Source organism: Desmodus rotundus, chromosome 4 (assembly GCF_022682495.2).
Source record: "Desmodus rotundus isolate HL8 chromosome 4, HLdesRot8A.1, whole genome shotgun sequence".
Taxonomy (NCBI): Eukaryota; Metazoa; Chordata; class Mammalia; order Chiroptera; family Phyllostomidae; genus Desmodus; species Desmodus rotundus.
In genome coordinates this window covers 32,650,725-32,668,545 of record NC_071390.1, presented here as the reverse complement: position 1 = coordinate 32,668,545, position 17,821 = coordinate 32,650,725, and the positions used below count along the sequence as shown (strand labels likewise).

The window sequence follows — 17,821 nt, the reverse complement described above, 5'->3', positions numbered from 1 at the left end:
AGTGGGTTTCATCCTTCTCTTCCTCTTTCAATTGGCCATCAGCCTCGATTCTCTTAAACTAGGAACAAAATATGTCCTTAATTCCCACCCCTCAGATTTTGCTTTCTACTTATGTTCTCTTAAATGGAGTTTTAATGCAACCACATTATTTTATTCCGATGTGTTCAGTTCCTCTATGATTATGTACAAGCCATAGGTAGAAAGGATGGTGCCAGATCAACATAAATCCGATGTGGAAACACTCACGTTTTATAAGTTAAATCCCCCATCTCTCTGGCTTGCTACTTTAGTAATTTTATGTAGGCATTTCTCAAATTGCAGTGTTTCCCCTACAAATAATGTGATAAACTAGTAACTTAGGACCTCGGTGTTTACAACTGGCTTCACCTAGATTAGCTCAGCAAGAGACAGAAGGGAAAACACTGTGGCATTGACATTCTTTTCCAACCACCACATGAAAGTCCTAGGGATAGAAATAGGGGTTTGGCCTCATGGTAAAATATAGATCCTGGGACCTATGTTCTCTCCTATTGCCTGTTCTCACCACCTGCTCATGTCCCGGCTGTCCAAGGACCTGGGTCATTCACCAAGTGCATGAAAACTAATTCTTTAAATAGGTAGACTAGGCAGGAGAACAGGATGGGATCAGCAAATCATTGCAGGCACGTATTTCCCTTAGCTTATCCCCAGCCACCCACAGGCCAACTTTATTTTAAACCTCTTTATGAGGCCTTGCTTCTACTAGCCAGAAATGCCACAGCATAGGGTGCGAGACCCCCAATTAAGGAATGGTCCTGTGAATGCTTTTGTGGAAAATGTGTGTGCCTGACACGTGATGGGAACTGAGCATCCCAAGAAACAGACACATTCCAGAAGCCATTTCCCAACAGCAATGAATTTCTCCTCGTATAGCCTAATAGAGAGAGATGGTTTTATATGAGGTCTTCAATATAAAGTTCAAAATCTTTGCAAACTATGTGGTTTCCCTAAAAACTAGAAGCACATGTGGTTTTCCATTTTATCAGCTTAAAAATCAGTGTGAACTCCATGACTCAAAAGCACACAAGCACAGGCCGCTCTTTTGGACTTTATACTTTGCTTGCAGACAACTTCAGGATTTTTTAAATTGTTACCTTTTGTGTAATATAGATCAGCAACCAAAGTAAGTGACTTTTCATCCTCAGAACCTGCAAGGTTACCATTATGAGATGCAAAGATAGCTTCCTTACACAAAGAAGAAAACAAGGGAGACCACAAAGCCATATAGTTAAGAATATGCAAGGACCTCAACTCTGATCGTTTTCAACATTGTTTCAGAGATGCCTGGAGAGAGCTGAGATGAGGTTAAATGGTACATTGACACAACATTAAATAACCTTCAAGTTCACCCTGAGAAAATTATCCCCCTTCCAATTCTGTTTCAGACACTCAGATGAGAAAAGTTAGTGGTTGAAGGTATGCCTTAAACACCTCTCCAGCCCCTGCTAAGTTTTTTTAAGTCTTTATTGCATTTTTTCCATTACCATTTAGTCCCTTTAGAGCCCCCTGCCCCCAGCAATCTCCACACTGTTGTCCGTGGCCATGAGTCTGCTAAGCTTTTAAACACAAAGAGCGGGACTAGATGTGAAACAGGACGTGAAAGTGAACACACTAAATAGATCATTACTAAATAGAATACACAAAACAGATCGTTATCTTTTATAGAAAATTAACAAAGCAAATATTCCCCAGAGCCCTGTATACTGTACTCAGACAACAAAATTGGCATAAGCAGAGCCAAAGTAAAAATCACATCTAAGAACCCTTTGGGGACATCTTATTTAAGGTCCCTCAGATTTGCCTTGAACCCTATCCAATAATGAGATATGTACGTGGTAAGCAGGTGGAAAGCCATAAAAATAATGTCTAATATTGCTATTCACTCTTCCAAATCAACAATGGGAAAACACACTCCTAGTTCATGAGCTGCAGTAGACACTATCCAGAGAGACACTCCCAATGCTCAGCCTCAACTGTGACAAGAGTCCACAGGAGTTTCCCACAGAGCCACTGTCCCCAGTATGGCCCTAGCAACTAGCACACTAATGAAGACTGGAAGTGCTGCCTAATCTGGGTACATTGTCCAGCACCTGGGTGAGCAGGAGCAGAAATAAGTGCACAGCCACTGGAAAATGGGCAGGAGAGCATCTGAAAGCAGTTTAGGAAGGGAATATACACAAGTTCTTTCCTCTTGGCAAGAAAAAACCAAAGAGAACCACAGAGAAGATTACAGATTTAGAATACAAAATTTCCAAAGAACCAATAAAGGAGTTGAAATTACTAATTATGGGGGGGTGGAAACCAGGCTGAATGTCCTTCCAGTTTATGAATGGGCTCATTTATGGGAGACATCAAACCATCTGGTCTCTATGCTTGCTGAAGTCAAACAAGGAAAGTAGATGTAACACATAACATGCAGAATCACAAGGCTGGCAAGTGTGAAAAGTCATCATAACTTTTGAAGGGTATATATGGCATGCAGTTTACCAGATCAAGAATCACAGGACCTTTGTCCTAGTGTTGTCTGCAATAAATTAAGCCAGTGTGACTTCAGACAACTCACATGATTTCTCTGGACTCAGTTTCCTCATCTGTACAATGAGCATATTGGGTTGGCCAAAAAGTCTGTTATGTTTTTTCCATAAAAGACACATTTTTCATTTTCACCAATAACTTTATTGATTTGGATATTTTGAGTGTGTCAGCTGTCTCCCACTATTGGCTTCTAGTGGGTAGAGGCCAGGGGTGCTGCTCAACATCTTCCAATGCATAAGACAGCCCACAGCAAAGAATTATTTGGCCAAAATGTCAGTAAGACCAAGAAACTTTGCAAACCATTTTTGACACATTCCATCAGTCACAGCACCTTCTCCATACACTGCACAAATCTTTTATTGCATTTCAGTTGCATTCTCACCTTTCTTGAAATAATAAAACATAATACACCAAAGATGTTGCACGTTTTTTCGATCTTCAATATAAAATGGATACACAAAAATTCACCAGTTGATGTTTTATTTAAATGCATGCTGATATGACAGCTGTCACAATACAATCAAATTGTTTTGAATGAAGTTAATGACACCTAAGCACTACTAGAGCCACCTTATGGAAAAACTAAACAAACTTTTTGGACAACCCAATGAAAACAAGGAAAATAATGTCATGACTACAAACATGAGCTCAGGATTCAAAAGACTGCCTTTGTCACTTACTGCTTGTGTGAATCTGGACACATTCTGTGCCTTGGAGTCCTCATCTATAAAGTGAAAGTAAGTAGTATCACCTACGTACTTTTATTGAGAAGATTAAATGTGTTAATACATGTAAAGCACTTAGCACAATGCCCCACTTAATCAGCGACTGTTCTAGGACTTTTTTTTTTTTTTTTTTTTTTTTTTGCTGCTGCTGTTACTAGTATGTGTATGAAGTAGAAACTAATTTTTGGTGATTAAACAGAAAAGGAGTTTAGTGAAAGAATATTGGTTCACAGAAACTTTTGATTTGGAGGACCAGATTTAAGGGCAGGCTTTTAGGAGTGAACCCAAGAACTATCACAAACCTGGAACGACATGAAAATGCGTCCACCATCACAGAATGCTCAAATCTCAAGTCTGCACCATTACAATGCTGCACCAAAACTCAATTTTTCTTTATAACTATGATTGTCCCAGAGCAAGGGAAGCTGGAAAAGCAAGTATGGGGCCTTTTAAAATCCTGTAGGAGAAGGCTATTTTGCCCAGATTCCCCAGATGTATAAAAAGTGCAGACTCCAGGTGGCCAAAATGAACTACAGTCTGTTCAACTTTCATGCTAAGAGTTACTGCTTAGAATCATTTGTTAAAGGTTGTGTGGTTTTATTCAAGGTCAAGAAGATGATATGCCCAATCCCTTAAAGACTATGTTTCTATCATCAAAGGTTTAAAATATCTGTGACAGAAGGAACTTCCAAACACTCTTCACATGCAAACAGTTACTGAATAGGCTTGGAATCCAACATTTAAGGTACAGCTACTGGATTTATCTTCAGTTCATTAAAGATCTAAAAATTAGATCTTCGATGTTTAAATTATATAGTTGAAAATTTTCACCTCTTCACATGTGACTGGAGATAGTGAATGGCTTCCAAGTCTTTGACTGGGAAACTAAAAATTCCCAGAATTGAATGAACATTCTCTCATGGAAAAAAAGTCCTATAGTCTTTCTCTCAGAACTATTAATATATTTGTGTTCCTGGGGGGAATGCATTCCATGAGGAGGACCTCAGCCAGGAGGGGAAAGAGCAGTTATAACTGGGTTTTATTTTAAACTCAACTATAAAAAATAGTGCCTAAAATACCAACAATCGAGCTCCCAACTGTCCTTTCCCAGTAATGGACAGCTATTCTGACCCCATGACTAATGCCCAGTGCCCGTCTGAACTTGGCCTGGCTCTCCACCACGGGCGCATTCCAGGCCTGGGGGGCAGTTCCTGAAGCCAGTCCCCCTCCCGGGTGAACTCTGTGGCATCTCCTCACCAGTCAGACCTTTTGTGACCCCAAAAGATATTCTTGGGGAATTATTTTAAGGGTTTATAGAAACCACAAAAAGACCATGAATAAGATTTCCTGACCAATCATTTTGGCTCAGAAGCAGAAGAATTCTCCTATACATGTGAATGACTTGCACAAAATACTTGGGTACTTGGACATTTTTAGCAATTGTAGCAGAAAGTAAGTTGAAGAAAAAATTTCAAAATGTCAATACGCTCATTGCCTACTTATTATTAAACTGTCAGCCAAAGCTTGTCAAATCAGAAATTCTGAAATAGCCACTTTTATGGGATGAAAATTTGCTTTCTTCAACCTGGAGGGTAAAAATACTACCAAATTCATTCTAAACTTTTTCCCCCCAGTAGTACACTGAGTAGTATGTGTCTAGACATTTATAACATACACACACAAAAATGGCCCCAGAGGGATCACCATCAACCACACGGTTTGAGTCGACCCAGAGGTGGCCTCAAGTTTGGCCAGAGAAATAAGGGCTGTCTGTAAGCAACAGATACGAGCTGCTCTCCTCCTCCCTCCAAAACTGTGTAATAAAATGATTGGCAGTTGAAAAAGGATTTAATGCAGCAGAGTTTGCAGTCTAATGGCATGATGAACTTTTTTTCATAAATAAGTATTGAAATGTGTAGATCTCTAAGTGCTTAGGCTTCCATATAACAAGGCAACAAAACGCAACTAAGGGACTCTGACACCAGACTGCCTGACTTCAGTTCCCAACCAGGTGACTCAGCAAATTGTACATTCAAATCTCTCTGGGCTTCTGCCGTTGGTAAAATTGCGGTGGCAGCACCCACGCTGATGTCTGTGCGTTAGACGGTGCGCGGCGGTGAGGGCTATGTAGGCAATTGTTAGAAGGTAAGTAAATGCAATCTTTGCCTCGTCTCTGGAAGTATGTAACTTACACTTGTCAGGGAATTCTTAGTTGAAACGTAGCTCTGGGTTCTTCACTTTTTAAAATAAAAACATGAAAGAGTTTATTTCTTAGATTTCTCAGTGCTAATAAAGTTTTGCTACTAGACAATCCTACAAAAACATAGGGGAAGACAAAAAATACAAAAAATCTTGAGGCAAATATTTAAATATTTAGTAAAATGAAAAACATGCAGCCAGTTAAAGCAAAAAGTAATCAAGGCAAGGCAGAAGACTCCTCTGACATTTTTTTTAAATTTAAACCAACATAATATCCACCATGAGGATTAAAAAAGTGATCACGACCACAGGCATCATTTAAATACTGTGATCCCAAAAGCCTTGTGCTAACACATAGAATAATGGAGGAAGACTCAAGTTGGTATACACAAAATTTATCAATGCAGCTAGAAGCTTCTTTACTTTTATTTCAACCAACAACTATTACACAAAACAATGTTTTAAAGAACTAACATGTCTTTTTAAAATACACATAAAAAGTCTTTGAAAAGGTAGTGAAATTTTTAACAGTAACTACTTCTATGGATGGGTAGGATGATATATATGGGGATTTTTCTTTTTACTTCACACACTATTACCAAGGTTTTTTTCCCCAGCATGTATCATTTTATAGTATTAAAACTTCTTAAAGTGTTAATTGTAGAAATTAGCAGTGCTTACTGATATTTGGTCCCTTATAGTTTCCTTTCTTCAAAAATCACAGAAGTACAATGACAAGGGCCCTGGCGATGCCTAAGCGGGAAGCAGATTCACATTTCCCCAGCAGACCAGCAGTGGCGGGTTAGGCCTACCACTCACTCTGGGGCCCCTGAGTTACTTTAAGATCTTTAAAATCCAGAAAAATATAGTTGGCATTGCAGAGAAGCACCCCTACTATTCCTCCTCAAATAATGACATTAAATTAACCAAGCGTTTGTTAGGACAAAGGAAAAAATAGAAGCTAATTTTCTTTGGACAGAGAACAGCATTATTACCTACCAAGACATCCAATACTAGTAAACACCTCTCGCCATTTTGTCGGCCTTGAGAATAGGTTTAAGTTCCTCACTAGCTACCCTCCAAGTTAACCAGCCACTCCTTCCAACGGTGATCTTCACATTGGCTCTATTTAGGGTCTTGCGGTGCCTTACTTGGCATATGGAACAACCTAAATTCAGGGAGGCAAGAAGGGAATTAATAACCAATAAAGACATATCCCATGCCAAGAGCTGTGCTATGCATAGCTGATGCATCATCTCCTTTAATCAAAAGCTGATATTATCCTCACTTTGCATATGAGAAAAATTGAGGTTCTGAGAAGTCATTTGTCCAAGGACCCACAGCTTGAGAGTCACAGAGCCAAGAAGCCAGCTCCAGAACACTACTCACCACACCATATAGCCTTCAGAGCGGGTCAAAGTTATAGTCAGATCCTTTGACGATCAGGCTCCAGTGATTTTGAATGACAACAGAAAAAAAATAACCCCTTATATTCTTCAATACTTTATAAGCTTTCCTATGCTCATCTCAAGTAAGTTACTGAAGCATAGAACATGGTATTAAAATCCACACAAAAGAGACTTTTATGTTTTTTACCCTCTGACCAGTCAACTGTTATTTGCCAATGATAAATATATTTGACTGTGAAACAATTCTGAACAATAATTGAGAAACTTGAGCTAAAGATCTCTTGTTTTCTTCTCTCCCTCATACGACCTACCTTGGATTTGCAGGAAAATGGACAAAGAAAATATGGTGGCCCCCCACCTGGCTGGGATGCTGCACCCCCAGAAAGGGGCTGTGAAATTTTTATTGGAAAACTTCCCCGAGACCTTTTTGAGGATGAACTTATACCATTATGTGAAAAGGTGAGTCCGAGTTTAAATTTTCTTATCTTTCAAGGAAGAAGTAGCGCTCGCTTCACTTTGCTTTCATGCTCATTTTTCCTGGGCACTGATGGTTTCTCTTCTGCTTGCTATTCCTTAAGCGGTGAAAACCTTCCCACCTGTTAGTGATGGTCCCAGCTCATTAGCCTGTTACTGATGTCATCACTGATGACTTTCAAATGTATCTGGGTCATATATCTCAGCCCCAGTCTCCACTGGCACACCCTCTCACCACAAACTGAAAGTCTATCAGTTTACAGTAACATGATAACAACCTGTCCAGAAAGAGCTGGTGCTCCAACTTGACATTTTAATGTGTGTGCAACATTTTTGCCTAAAAAGAATGGGTAGATGTGTCTTAGCTCAAACATGTGTCTATCCATATTCATCCAGAATGAAATGTTTTTCTATAAGTTCAAATTTCTGGTCTGCCCTAATGTATCCACAAAATTAATTCTATAATTATGAAGGTTCTCAGAGTAACTATACAATTATTAAGTTATAAACTTCCTCAGTTTTAATTCCTTATGATATTTTGTCACTAAACCCCACATTACAGGCATAATACAAAATTAACTGTTGTTTTCAATAAGTTGCCACGTGGTATTTAAAAACTGCATTCTTCAAAAATTTAGCAAAAATGGGAGTTTAGCTATTTCTTTTTCTAAATGCCAAAATCATTTGAGCGTGTGTGTGTGTGTGTGTGTCAGACTCAGAACTGCTCCTAATTTTATACACACAATCCCACTTAGCAGGTGGGCAATTTATGAGGACTTAATCCTGTAAGAACCTTATAGTGAACCTGAAAATGAGCACCAAGAGCCACCTGAAACACAGAGCTGCAATATGCTTGAACTCTTTCCTAATGAGCCCAGAAAACAATTGCTGTCCCTCACTGAATACCTTTGGGTGGGCTGGGGGGGGATGAGATGAGGGGTAACCAACCAGTATGGTAATAGTGTAGGCTTAACGATGCCTCTTCTTACCGCATGTGCTCCTCATATCTATTTGGGTCACCCTTGTTATAGCAGCCAGCAATAATGAATTGCTGAGTCTGTATTTCTGGAGAGCATTTGGAGTGCCAGGATGGAGTAGTATACAAGTAAACAGAGTAGCTATAGCCAGAGGTTAGTGAGGAGTACCTTTCTGTGGGGGAAGTGCTGGCCCTGGGCCCGTTGTATTAAGACCAGCGTTTGCCTTTAGCCTACAGATTGAGAAAATAACAGGGCTCTCCAGATCATCCTCTGAAACACATGCTCTGTATTCCCTTCAATGGCATGGCGGGGAAAAGGCAGCTAGAAAGATTTAGCAAGATTCCAAATTAGTGTTCCTCGTTTTTCTTTAAATACCAGAGTATTACCAAGTGAAGATAAAACTAAGGCTACTTCAGAGGCCCGTGGAAAGGGAAAGGACAAATCTATCAAGAAATTGTACTCCTGATGACAAATGTGTTTTCAGGTCCCTAGAGCACTGTATAAATCCCCAGATAGTTTTGCGGTGAAAGGTCATTTGCCTTGCTCTGTCAAAAACACTGTTAACTTAGGCTGAAATGCCATTTATACAAAAATTTTTTTAACTTGACTTTGCCCATGAGTCAAATAATGGGCCTGAACCCAGCATGAAAGTATGCAAACCATTTCACCAGGGACACAAATGTCAAATATGGTGGTGACAGACTCCAGAAAACATTGTGTGCACGTGTGTGTGTGTTCATTTGGAAGTACAAATGCAGAAATATGAATTTTTCTTTTTCTATCACTTACAGATTGGTAAAATTTATGAAATGAGAATGATGATGGATTTCAATGGCAACAATAGAGGGTATGCCTTTGTAACATTCTCAAATAAACAGGAAGCCAAGAATGCAATCAAGCAACTTAATAATTATGAAATCAGGTAAGATCCGCCTCTTCTAGACAAAAGCGAATCAGACAATACACCTGTATCTATTCTTCTACCAAGTTTATCTGATATAGTATATGCAAAAGACAGCAAAACCAGAAATAAAAAAGGTTAGTTCTTTTCCTTGGGAAAAATCAGTTTAATGAAATATTTGTTTAATACCACTGTATTTGGTGCCAAACTAAGTCCTGTAAAATGTTTAAAGAAACAAAATTTATTAATTTATTCATTTTACAAATATGTGCCAGGTGTAGCTTAAAATATTAGAAATATATCAAGGTGTATACTTCCATGTCCTCATAGTGAGAAAATAGATGTATCAGATTATTTATAAGAGAATGAAAAAACAATACCAGGAAGTGGGGTAAAGTTGTGGCAGAAGGTGGATACTCTAACTCGGTGTATATGAGAAAATATTCCCCGGGAAAGTGCTATTTCACCTGAGGCTTGAATGAAAAGAACCAGCCACGACAGTCATACCTGGAGAAAGGTTAGTCTAGAGAAGGAAGAGCAAGTGCGGAGATTCGGAACCGAGAACAGGGCTGGTGTGTTAGAGGGACAGAAGAAAAGCCAACTCGGTAGGGCTGACGTCAATACAGTGGGAGAGCCTTCTACTCCACGTTTAAGAATTTGGATTCCATTCTAATGAAAAGAGGAACTCATAGCAGGGTTTTAATGAGCTTTATGCTTTTTAAAACATTACTCTGGCTGTTTTAGAAACAAAGAGGGAAGCCAGAGAGAGGGCCGCCACAGTGGTGTTGATCTCAACAAGACTTGCCAGTGTTTGCATGGGGGCGGGGGGGGGGGGGCTTCGGGGGGGGGTGGTTAGTAATGAAGGTGGTGAAAAGGGTCAGGTCTGGGATACATCGGGCTAAAGATCAAACGGGCTAAATATTGGGTTGGGAGTGTGAGTGATTAGGAATCAGGGAGGAGACCTAGGATGTTGGTCCAAGTATCTGTGGGTGTGACAGTGTCCTGGAGATGGAGGAAACCAGGAGAACAGCGGGAAACAGGAAGAGCTCCATTTGGGGCGTTTACATTTGAGATGCATGTGACACATCCTGGGGGAGATGGTGAAGAGGTGACTGCATGGTGTCAGAGCCACAAGAGAGGTCAAGGCAGGAATATACATGTGGAGGTCGGCCAAATAGAGAGAACATTTCAAACCAGGGGACTAGTAGAGGCTTCCAGGCCATAACTGACCCCATGCAATCGATAACTGGTTTTCATAACTGGTCACAGGGCTACTTCATGGACTGCAATGTTCTAAAACCCTCACTTGCAGAGGGCACTGACACAAATCCCTTCTCAGAGGAAGCCCTGGGCTAGCTGGGGGAAAGCCTTGTGCAGCAGCTGGGAGGCATAGCTTTGGCATTAGACAGGCTGTACGGGAGCACCAACAAATAACCTAACCTCCTTGAGCCTCAAGTTCCTCACCTACAAAGTAGAGACAATAATACTTATTTCATAAGTTTTATTGTGGGGATACCATTTTTTAAATGTCTAGCCCAGTGTTTGAAACACAGTAATAGGTCAATAAATTATCAATAGCAGTATTATATATTAGTATATATCATCAATCCTCAGATATAGTTTTTCACATATATTTTCCTTTCTGAAAGAGATAGGTACCTTGACATTGATGGAATCTTAAAATTGATGAATACAGAGAGAGAGAATTTCCTACCATTATTTTTCTGTCACCTTCTAGAGGCCCAGAAGACTCATGTATTATCCTTATAATTCTGTAATTCAATCAGTTATTGGGTCATTTTTCTTGAACCCCTTGGCCACCGAAAGGTTAGTTGGATTTGGCAACTACTAGTAGCCTCACCATTCAGTCTCAAGGTTGGATTCTGGAACAGAGTCTGAGAGGAAACATGAAGGAGGCTCTCCTGCAACGCACGCCTCCATGCATCCAGAAGAGCTGTCTGGTGTGCAGAGGCGGCTTTGGAGTAGGAATCGGGAACTCTGCGCTAGTGCACGTTCCCGTGGACACATCCTTTGACCTCATTCAGCATCAGTTTTATCATGAGCACCTATGTTTTCTGAGCATCCACTGTATGAAATTCTGATGCTCTTCAACTTACTAGGGGACTATGTCCCAATAAACCCATCGTAACTTGTTGAAAAAGCATGTAATCTACTGAATACCATAGTTTAGCCCGGCCAGTTTCTACTGAATGAATATGGTTTGTCCATCATCATAAAGTCAAAATACTGTAAGCTGAACCATCATAAATTGGGGACCCTCTGGATAGTAACGTGTTTTGGAAAGGATTACAGAAATTTAACGTTACAGTTATGTGGTTTCAGGGATTAGAAGATGCCCCTTTTGTTAGATTTCATAGAACCTGGACATCCAAACAGTAAGGGTTATTCTCAAAGTGGTTTTTAAGTTAAGTGGATGTAGAACTGGCTATGTATGGAATCAGTATGGTATCTACTTAGCACACAGTTACCCACTGGGGTCTGTCAATAGACAGGGTATAAATAATGAATACAATAGACACCCTGCTTATTTGTGGAGGGTACATTCCAAGGCCCCCAGTGGATGCCTGAAATCACAGACAGTACCAAACCCTATACACACTATTTTTTCCTATACATACATAACTAAATTTATAAATTAGGCCCAGTAAGAAAGTAACAGCAATAATAAAATCAAACAATTTTAACAATATACTATAATCAAAGTTATATGAATGGTTTGGGGTTCATTAAGTAAAACACAGGTTACTTGAACACAAGCAGAGAAGTAACAGAACAGTTTTTCTGACTCGGACCACTATTATTTAACCTACAGGTAAGTCACATACACAGTGTGGGTACGCTGGACAAAGGGTAGGTTCACATTCAGGCAGGATGAGGAGAGACAGCACGAGATTTCATCTCTCTACTCAGAAGGACACACTTCAGAAGGACACACAATCTAAAACTCATTAATTGTTGATTTCTGGGATTTTCCATGTAATATTTTCAAACTGTGGTTGACTGTGGGTAACTGAGACCATGCAAAGTAAAACCACAGGTAAGGGGGGCTACTGTAGACCAATCCACTATGGTCACTGATAAGGAACAGTGTTCTCTGAATGTTGGCATCTTTATTAAGTAGAAATAAAAATCTACCCAAAGCATGGGTGTGTTATGAGATAACACCTGTAAAGCTGACAATAGCCTATGTTCTGTAAATGTTTGCTGATAGTGATGGTGACGGTGATGAAGGAGGAGGGAGGAATATGACAAAGCCTCTAGATGAAGTTGGTGGCAAAACTCCAGTCAAAGCTCAGGTTGGATATTAGTTGCAAGGTGAAGGAATAGGGTAAATGGAATATGAAATAGCAGAATAGACACCCCAGAGCCACCTCACCTGCTCCTACTCTGCCTTCAGCCAGTGGAGCCCGCCTGAGAGAGAACCTTTCTTGTAGAGAAGACAATAACCTTTGATTTGCTTTTACCAGGTTGTAGATAAGGTTCTTATCCAGAAAAGACCCACGATTGTCAGAGCATCCTCCTCATCATAAAATATTCACTGAGCATCATCTAAATGCCTGGCTTCTGGAGACATTAACGTCGTGCCCTCAGCTTTTGAGAGATGGCTTCTCTTCCCCAAGCACTTCTGGGAAAGGTGCCTAACCACACAGATTGAAAAACAGCACATAGAGCCTCTGGGCTCCCCCTGCTGGTAGCTGACACCTGACCATCCCCTAACTATCAAAAATAATAATGTCTCAATAAATAATATCTAGGAATAGAGCATTTATTAAGTGAAGTTTTTTTAATGAAAGATTACCTTATCAACCTTTCCCTTCCCCTCAAAAAAAAAAAAACAAAAACAAAAACAAAAAAACCCCAAACCACCAGCACATTCCTGGCGCAATGGAAATGGACCTGTCGCAGATCTGATATGGTCCTTGGTCCTTCCGGAAAGCATAGAAGGCAACTAGGACAGTAGCCCAACCCTGCTCAGAACCCCTGACACACATCCAAAAGCCACTTGTCCCAAAAGCCCAGCCGTCTCCCACTCACCTGGTCGTGCATTTTATATCATGGCACACAAGTAGTTTCTGTTAAGGGAATTTTATCCAACTTTAATAACTTTGTGTCATTACAAAACTCACACACACACACACACACACACACACAAACTACAAAGTAGTAAAAGTTAAACCATTCCTAACTCCATTGCCCAAAGATAATCACTGTTAACTTTTATTGTCTTTCTTTCTAGATTTTCTGTATAGTTGTAATCAAAACGGCCTCCTCACACACTTATTTTATAGCCTTTTTTTTAACCCAGCAGCATATTGTGAACTGCTTTTATTTAACCAGTAAATATGCTTCTGCAATACAGTGTTCTGTGATTGCGGCACATAGTACAGACTGCTATGAATGCCTGTCTTTTGTTAACTAGTGATTCTCAGCCAGCAGCAAATTGTTCACAACAGGGAACATCTAGAAAAGTGAGGAGTCATTTTCCAATGACCTAACGGGGAGCTGCTGGCATTTGGTGGGCGAGAATGAATGAGGGTGACAAATATACTTTGCTACACAGTGAGGAAACATCAAGCCCCAAGTCAGTAACATTTCGATTGAGATACATTAAACTAGCCCCGTATGTTTTGCTCAGTTTGCTCATTTCCCATTTGGAGGCAAGCTCTTTTAAATAACAATGATGAATAACCTTATACATAATACTTGGTGCTTGTCTGTTTCCTAAGGTCACTTTCTTTTTATTTTTTTCGGCACTTTCATAAGGGGCATTATTTGGTCAAAGGTTATGCACACTTAAGAGTTTGGGTACATTCTGCCAAATGTTTCCCAGAAAAGTTTAATCAATCTACACTCTGCCAAGGAAGGTGTACTTCAACTTGCTATTAAGCAACACTGTTCAGTGGAAGAAACAGAAACTGAACTGAGAATCCGGCAAGTCACTTAATTTCCTGGAGTCTCAAGTTCTTCAGGTGTAAAATGGAAATAACACCTCCACCTACCTCCAGGTGCCCTGTAAGGGCCAAGTAAGACAATATGCAAAAACCTGTTCAAGCATAAGGGACTATTTTTAATAGCAATTATGTCTGACTGGCTCCCCAATTTGGATGGAAAAGAAAGGGAGCAACAGGGGCTGCAAACTCAAATACCTCCAGGGCCAGCCAGGCACCTGTACTGTGGGCAGGAATAAAGGCCTTGGTACTGGGGGTATTTTAGGGAGGGTGAGAATTGACAACTGGCGAATCCACATCTACTCTAAAGACAGCTGATGCTACTCAGCTTCAAATACCTTTTTTTCTTTAAAATTATAGAGCAAATGCTGACATATTTTCCAATTTCTCAAAGCAGCTACTGCTTTCCAAAACTAGTTTAATCACTATAAGGATCAAACACCCCACATCTATAAGCCATTTCAGGTATAGGGTCATACTATATACTTCAACTTCTGTTTTGAACCTTCATCACACATGGATTCTCACCAATCAAAGCTCTGCTCTTTTTGCAGAAATGGGCGACTTTTAGGGGTTTGTGCCAGCGTGGATAACTGTCGATTGTTTGTGGGGGGAATTCCAAAAACCAAAAAGAGGGAAGAAATCTTATCAGAGATGAAGAAGGTAACCGAAGGAGTTGTTGACGTCATTGTCTACCCAAGTGCTGCAGATAAAAGCAAAAACCGAGGCTTTGCCTTCGTGGAATACCAGACTCATCGGGCAGCCGCCATGGCCCGGAGGAAGCTTCTACCAGGTCAGCAGCCCCCTGATCAAAACTGAGTCTCCCCCACCTGACCCTGCCTGCCTCAGGCTGCTGTGCACCTCAGCAAAGAAACCAAATGCTTGCTGATGTCCTGTTGGGTGGTGGTGTTGTTCTATATCTTTGCTTATGTTATTTTTTAAACTCTTTATCCTTATCTATCTCAGAATAAATTACATCTCCTAAAGTCTTCACAGACTAGGCTCTGAAACGATGCTCATTCTATGCATTAAGTCTAATTTGCATGCATTGGAGAAATTTAGAACTTTAAGCACTGGCAATCCTATCATGAATACTTAAAGAATTTTCTTAAAATTAAATATATGAACCAAATTATTTTTATATAGAGACTTTGTTATCCAGTTTATTAGAAATAGGGTATGTTATCCATTACAATGTAGAAATAATAAATCTTCAAAAGATATATTATCCGAAAGACAATTAAGTGAGATACTTTTATCATGACGCCCTAGTATCTAGTAACTTCTGCATAATGGGGGGGGGGGGAGACACAGAAATAATGGCTCTCTGTAGAAAGGCACCCTTGTTAGGTGCTGCAGCCCCAGGGAAGGTCCCTTCTGGGCAATATCCATCAATTCCTAAATTCAAAAAACTCCACACCAAGACTCCCTCCGTCAGAGCGACTTAGGAAAAACTGTTGAAAGTCTTCACTCTGAAAATAGTTGCTAAAACTTACATAAAGTAAGGTATGAAAGTGAATTACTGTAAGAATAAGAGGATTTCCATAATTACAGACTGGACACACCTGAATCAACTCTTTTCATGATTATTAAGGGAGAGCCCCCAGCACTGAAAACAAAACAACAAAAACGTCTGGATTTACCCTTGTACATATTCTTAAAGACAAAACAGACCAATTAGCCCACTACATATTTTCAAAACTGGAAAATGGCTTCTGAGTTTGGAAAAAAAGACTTTAACAATATTTTCATAAAGGCAGCTAAAGTAAAAAAATATATATATGAGATAGCCCCCGACTTGCTGAGTCTGTTGGGGAGGAGCATAAATTTAATGTCGAAGCTCCCATTTACTGTTTAGTCAAGTGAGCTGCCTCACAGCCACATAATACCCTCCTGGGCACAGCTAACCTTTCAGTGACCATCCTCTTCAACTCCTCTCTTCGTCAGCACTAACGATTCTGCCATGGAAAAGGCCCTCATTGCCGTCCTGTTCTCAGGACACTACTATAATCTAACACAGACACTTCCTCCCCTTAGACTATTTTTTCAAGATCTCCTAATTATTCTCCCAGTTCTGCTCTCCCTGGGATGCACCCCAACCTTTGCCTACTCCATCCTCGACATTACTGAGATTAGTTTTCCCCAAATATCACATCATCCTTTCAACGAGTTCTTGCAAATAGTAGGAATTCCATCTCTATCTGTTGATAGGTTAAATGGTGCCACTCTCTCATCAGTTCAAAAGTATCCACCAACTCCTTGCTGCATATGGGATAAGGAGTAAACCTCTGACCTGCCACTCAAGGCTTTCCATTCGCTGCCCTAGTCCTTTATAACCATATTTTCTGACTTCTCTTTCCCAATAAAACCCCTTTCTATCAGGATGAACCCCTCAGTGTCCTAGGCAACACCATGCTATTTTTTTGTCTCCTCTATTCCTAAGGCTGTATCCCCTTCCCCCCCCCACCGCCGACTAATGATGCTCAAAGCCCCAGCTCAGCCCCCACTTCCTTGAGAAACCAGCCGCCCTGTTCCAACCCCCATGAACCACTCTCTTCCTTCACTGCCTGTAACGGGAGACATGTGCAATGATTCTGGGGTTGGAGGAGGAAGAGAGTCCAGAATGTGGGAAAGGGGGCAGACAACCAGTGTTCCTAGAGAATCAGAACTTCTCATCAGCTTCCCCTCTCTTCAAAAACAATACAGCATATTGACCCCCGCCTAGAAAGAGCTTCTGTCTTTACCTGACTTGAGTGGACGAGGCTGGGCAGAGCTGAGCTGCTGGGCTTCAGAAATTCTCAAGCACTTCATTATGCTTCCACCCAAGGTCTCAACTTTTCCCTCTGCAGTCTCCTTCCAGAATCCAGGAGTATGGACGCTGCCTCACTCTCCCCATCTGCTAGGCATCTTCATCCTGACCCAGGCAGCACCCCTTGCCCGTGGCCTTTATATGGGCCTCAGCTGAGCTGAGTTTCATTCAGCTGGATTTTAGTCAGCCTGCCTCATCAGCAGATTACCAAGATGAGGCCCAGTGGTGAATAAGCCAGCCTCAGCAAGCGGTTTCATTTCTAGTGAGGCCTGAGAGTAACATCTATTATCCATGTGGACATTCTACCTATTACCCCACCGTACATTCAACAACAAAGGATTTCTGGACAGCCTAGTTTTAAAGAATAAAGAGGTCCTTAAGGAACATGATAAGCAAGGCCTACAAGAAGCTTTTCCCTCTGAATTGACCCAGACAAGGAGAGAGAGGTAATTGTGGGCTACAGGGGTATACTGGCTCCCCAACCACCTACCTCCTGCTAACAGTAGCAGCTCTCATTTGGCAAGAGCATCTTTGCTGAGATAGGTACAGAGCAAAGTTGTTGCATTCTACTCAGATTATCACAGAATACTAAGGATGCTCATGAAGAAGCTCTCACAGGGGTCAGCCTACATCAGAATCGCGTGGAGGGCTTGCTACAGCAGATGGAGGAGCTCACCACCCGCATTCCCAATTCAGCAGGTCTGGTGTGGGGTCTGATCATTTACACTTACAGCAAGTTCCCGGGAAGCTGCTGCTCCTGAGACCACAAGTCTGAAGCAGTGA

The 17,821-nt window shown here is 40.8% G+C and overlaps 1 protein-coding gene across 2 annotated transcripts in view; it reads left to right on the top strand.

Annotated features, from left to right (window-relative positions):
* Nucleotides 1–17,821, top strand: part of A1CF (APOBEC1 complementation factor) — a 75,249-nt gene that overhangs the window by 33,303 nt on the left and 24,125 nt on the right. For both annotated transcript variants that reach the window (XM_024563425.3, XM_024563423.3), the window contains exons 3-5: nucleotides 7,232–7,366; nucleotides 9,150–9,280; nucleotides 14,784–15,022. In XM_024563425.3, the coding sequence (XP_024419193.1) occupies nucleotides 7,232–7,366; nucleotides 9,150–9,280; nucleotides 14,784–15,022 (505 nt within the window). The remainder of the gene's footprint in view (nucleotides 1–7,231; nucleotides 7,367–9,149; nucleotides 9,281–14,783; nucleotides 15,023–17,821) is intronic.